At 31.8% G+C, this 4,625-nt stretch overlaps 1 protein-coding gene across 3 annotated transcripts; it reads left to right on the top strand.

The window, feature by feature from the left end:
- Positions 1–2,505: 2,505 nt before the first annotated feature.
- On the top strand, positions 2,506–4,318 carry LOC110033124. Of its 3 annotated transcripts, none has more exons than XM_020736997.1 (7): positions 2,506–2,751; positions 2,987–3,029; positions 3,121–3,213; positions 3,285–3,347; positions 3,685–3,780; positions 3,874–3,951; positions 4,029–4,317. In XM_020736997.1, the coding sequence occupies exons 1-7, from the start codon at positions 2,630–2,632 to the stop codon at positions 4,110–4,112; spliced, it is 579 nt and encodes a 192-aa protein (XP_020592656.1). In that variant the 5' UTR covers positions 2,506–2,629; the 3' UTR covers positions 4,113–4,317. The 3 variants fall into 3 exon arrangements, with proteins under 3 accessions (XP_020592656.1, XP_020592655.1, XP_020592657.1); XM_020736996.1 differs by having other exon boundaries at positions 4,026–4,317; XM_020736998.1 differs by lacking the exon at positions 3,285–3,347 and having other exon boundaries at positions 3,121–3,231; positions 4,026–4,318.
- Positions 4,319–4,625: the final 307 nt, after the last annotated feature.

Raw genomic sequence — 4,625 nt, 5'->3', positions numbered from 1 at the left:
TTCAGGTCGAGCCAGATTTCATGGGCACTCTCGTTATATATTATACTTGCTCCAATGTCTTCTGCAATTGAATTAAACAACCATGCCTTGACAAGGTTGTTGCAGCGCCTCCATTGTTGAAGTTCTGCGATGGACGTCTCTGGTGGTTCTTGGACGGTGCCGTTGACAAAACCTTCTTTGTTTTTGATGTTGAGAGCCATCAACATGGCACGACTCCAAGAATTGTAGTTTTCTCCATTCAGCGGTTGCGTAACAAGCACGAGACCAGGTTGATCTGAGTAGTGGAGAAAAAAGGGGTCGTTCGGATTATTGAATTTGCTAAATTCAGGTTTTGCTGAATTTTGAGTTTCGTCTGCCATGTGTTTTGACTTAGAAAGAAGATAGATGGGGTTTTTGCGTGGAAGAGGAGATTGTAAGACTCAGAATCGTGTTTACTCTGATACCATGTTAAAACTCAGAATAATGTGGTGGAATACATACATTTTCATTGATATGAATGATGTTATAAATAACCCTTACAATAATCTTGTAATAGGAAAAATAATAAAAAGAAAATGATATGAAAGGAAGGGTATAACACTTAGTATCTCCAATAATTAATTCACATTAATTATTAGAAGATATAGGAAATAACGTAAAATAGGAAAATAAATATCTCATTAATTCTAAGGAAATAATTTATTTATAAGAATAAATTATTTTCTATCATAACTCCTAACAACAATCATAGACAACCCTTTCAACATAGAATATATAATATAAGGCTTATATCTTTAGATGGAATATCCAAAACTATATATATTGTGAACTACATAGGCTAAATAAGGTCATGAATAAACAAAATATATCGCGTGAAGATAAAATCCTATGGTAGCCTAGTATAAAATGAGGCATGCCAAAATAAGCATGTCACTTATATTATTATTCGGTCGAAAAAATAGTTTTAGAGCCAAACCTACTTCATTATGTTATATGGATCATGAATCATTTTAGACACGATTGATTGACCTATGACAGTCTGAATATCAAGTGGGTGATTCAAAAGAGATTGGAGACTGATTGTTTGAATAAAGATTCAAATATGGAGTATTTGCGTGATGTCATGCACTTTGAAGAAAATGAGATCATGAAAGAATTCTATCCCGCTTTAAAAGAAATGAAACATTACAAGCTATAAAGCAAAGGTTTAAAGCTAAATATATAACGCATTTTTGTGTGCTATTAATAAAGTAAATAAATCGTGAATATTTACTTGGCAAAGGGATGTCATTTTAATATTTGATATTACTAGATTATTGCTAAAATAAATTAAGTATTTTTTTAATGTTTATCTTATTCTTGTTGGTCCTTGCACGTTAATTTATATTCATATAAGACTATCATCAAACAACAAGTCTACTAACATTATACTCATAGATTTAATCTTTATTTTCTAAAAATTAAGTCATTTAAAAATTAGATTGGACCAGTTTAATTAGTCAAATCATGAGCTGACCTTCTAGGTAGTTAGGCGTGAGCATTCGGTCAGTTTGGATGTATTGGTTCTCAAATTGGTCAAACCGATTGCAATTGAAATAAAAAATTTGAAAAATTGAATCATTCAAAATTTTAATAAAATTCAACTAAAATCTACATTGGTTTAAACGGTTTACTTTTTGACAAACACCAAGAATTACATATATTATATGTATAATTTAGATTTAATTTTGAAATTTCGGTTTTTTCTATTGGTTTGGTTAAATGAAAATTAAAGGCGACTAATAACCGAAAACCAAATATTGGAGTTTTAAAAACCAGAAACTAAAAGGCATTTTTGAAACCAAACTGAATGAACCAAAGTTAGTTGGTTTAATTCTATTTTTTGGTTTTGACCAAATAATGCACATCACTAAAGCTAGTTCAATCCACTAATAAACTTAAAATTAACGGTCAAACTGATAAAGCAAGCAAACTAACACCTCTATAGTTAGTTTTCGTCATCATGATCAAATTGCCATCATATTTAGAATTAAATGGTTAAAATTTAATATTGAAAAAACGATTTAAGTAAATGAATTAGTAAAATTTTAAACATGTAAGTCCTCCCTTCGCCTCCAATGCCAATTAAATTTATAAGATATAAATTAAAAATAATGTTATAATAAGATATAAAAAAATTTTAATTTCTAGAAGTCACTTCATGCATACAATCTATAATTAAAGATTTTTTTTTTTCACATATTGGCATCGTTCTTGTGACATCTAAATTAATTTTATATTTATTAAGTTATCAGATTCAACTCGGTTAATCATTTAACTTTGAACAATTTCCTTTTTTGATTCAATGACATTGCTACACAAAATTTCATCTGGTTACAAAATTATAATATTTTTTATGAATATTTGTTAAAATTTATGTTTTTGGATGTCTAAATTCTCTAAAATCAAATTGACATGCATTAATATAATTATTTTCATTCACAATGCATAATTCTCTTAGAACTTCATGTATATGGGGAAAATTATTTCATTCGTTCACGGTAAGCAAAAATGCATACCAAAACCCCTCCTGCACATAATAAGCGCTCTATAGCTGGAGATAAAAAGTAGTTTGGAAAGGGTGGAAGGCATAAAGTGGTGAGGAAAAACGATGGCAATGTCATCTCCAGTATCCCCCTTCGCAAAACCCACCGTAGGCTTCCCAGCCAAACCCTACTCTCGTTTCAGGGCTTCCTCTACCGCTCCAATTCCCGATTTCTTCTCTTCCGAATGGTATGTGTCACACCATGGTTTTCTATGTTCAATCCTATCTTGGTTTTTGATATTTTCTTCCATTTATTCTTCAAATTTACTTTTTCTTAATATGCATATTGAGCTCAATATCGAATTTCTTACATGTTACACAACTGATAAATGTTCTTGATTTCTATTTTGTTTTCCGAGATAACCTAATTACCTTTTGTTCAGTACAACGCGTGTTAAAGCTGTGATTTTGATGCTTTTACAGGCTTGAATCTCGCAAGAAAAGACCTTTTGGCCCGAAGCTGGAGGTAAATCTCTTAAGAATAAGTTCCCACTTACACAGTTATACAGTTTAATGAAATTTGCAGTCAAGCTATTGATTTTGTTCATTCTTTTCAGTTTAGTGCTGAGGAAGCAGTCCAGTGTCAGCTTGATGCATTGAAATACAATGATCAACCTCGGGAAGACTATGGTATTGAAGTCATGTACAGGGTACTGCTTACTATAACTGTAAGCTCGGAATAGTTTTGTTAACTAAAATCTAACTACTTTTTTATCCTCAGTTTGCTGGCTTCAATCCATTTGAAAGATCTACTTACTTTGGACCATTCTTTGATCTCGGGCAGGTGACAACAAGTCCCATTATTAGTAAAGTTTGCAAAGAGATCAGAACCTGAAACCTACTTGACATGATAACTCTTAAAAAAATTTAAATTCTGATCAATTTTTAGCTATTTAGTTTGGGATTTGAGAATCATGAGCGAGTTAAATGTTTAAATCAATTAATTTCTTATGAATGATAGGATGTAGCTAAGCGGGATTCAATCAATAGCAGGTCTGAAACAGGATTTATCAAAGTGATAGGATTTGAAGCCCCTAAACAAGCCCCACTAGCCATGATAGAACCAGTATCTTAAACTCGCTCTTTTCATTTTCATGATCTGATACACCATTTTCTTGCAGTTTGAGCGATTTAGGAGATTATTCCACCATTCAACTTACCGAGTTCTTCTTTGCCACAAGGAACAAAAGATTCTAAGCAGTTTGTGGGTGCAAGAGGTATTCCTGTGCTCCTTGTTTTGTGATTGCGTGCTGTGTTTCTGTACAACTACATATAACTGATGTCTGCTTTTGCTGATGGTCATTTAATAGAATCAATTCAAACAGAGAGTTTTAATTAAAGGTTCACGTCCCGAGGAAGAAGAAATCTTCCAGTTCACAATGATTCAGGTTTGCCTCTCTTTCCATTGCTCTTCACCTCTAGTTTACATTGAATGAACTGAGTTCAGGCTACTGATTAACAGAAGATTGGTGGATGTTGGGACGGTTACTGGCTAACTGAGAGCCTACTTCATGATAGGGATGTGTTTCTTGGTGGTGTTGCTTATTGATGCTGTATTTACTATGAGGATAATCAACTCGTGTAGATAAAAGGATTTTAGATTCTGCCAAGGTTGATGTCTGTTTATACTTGCTTTTAGTATGGTCTAATATATGTTATTAGTGTTTAGGCCTAAGAAAATAGTTTAACAGGTTTAAAAATGTTATTTTGCTCATTTATAAATTTATATTCGTGTCCTATATATATATATTTCATTTTTCGCTTTAAAATATAATGTCCAATGTACCATGTTGTATATTTCATATAAATTTCGAAGTCAAACAGTTCTAGTAGTTGTGCTTTCTTAAGTTACATGGCAGTAATATATTGTTTCAAACCTTGACAAATAAGAGTTGACAGTTTGTTGTATATTAATTACTTATTTTAATAAGAATTTAAATAGTTCATTTGCATGTACTGGTGACAGTATACTTCCTATAATGATTAGAAGAGAAAATTAAATTTTAATTATCATAGATTTGAGTATATAACACTGTCATTGTTAGGCCCCAAGCCCCGGATG

The sequence above is a fragment of the Phalaenopsis equestris genome, unplaced genomic scaffold, assembly GCF_001263595.1.
Source record: "Phalaenopsis equestris unplaced genomic scaffold, ASM126359v1 Scaffold001093, whole genome shotgun sequence".
In the NCBI taxonomy this organism is placed as follows: domain Eukaryota; kingdom Viridiplantae; phylum Streptophyta; class Magnoliopsida; order Asparagales; family Orchidaceae; genus Phalaenopsis; species Phalaenopsis equestris.
This window is presented reverse-complemented; position numbering and strand designations above follow the sequence as displayed.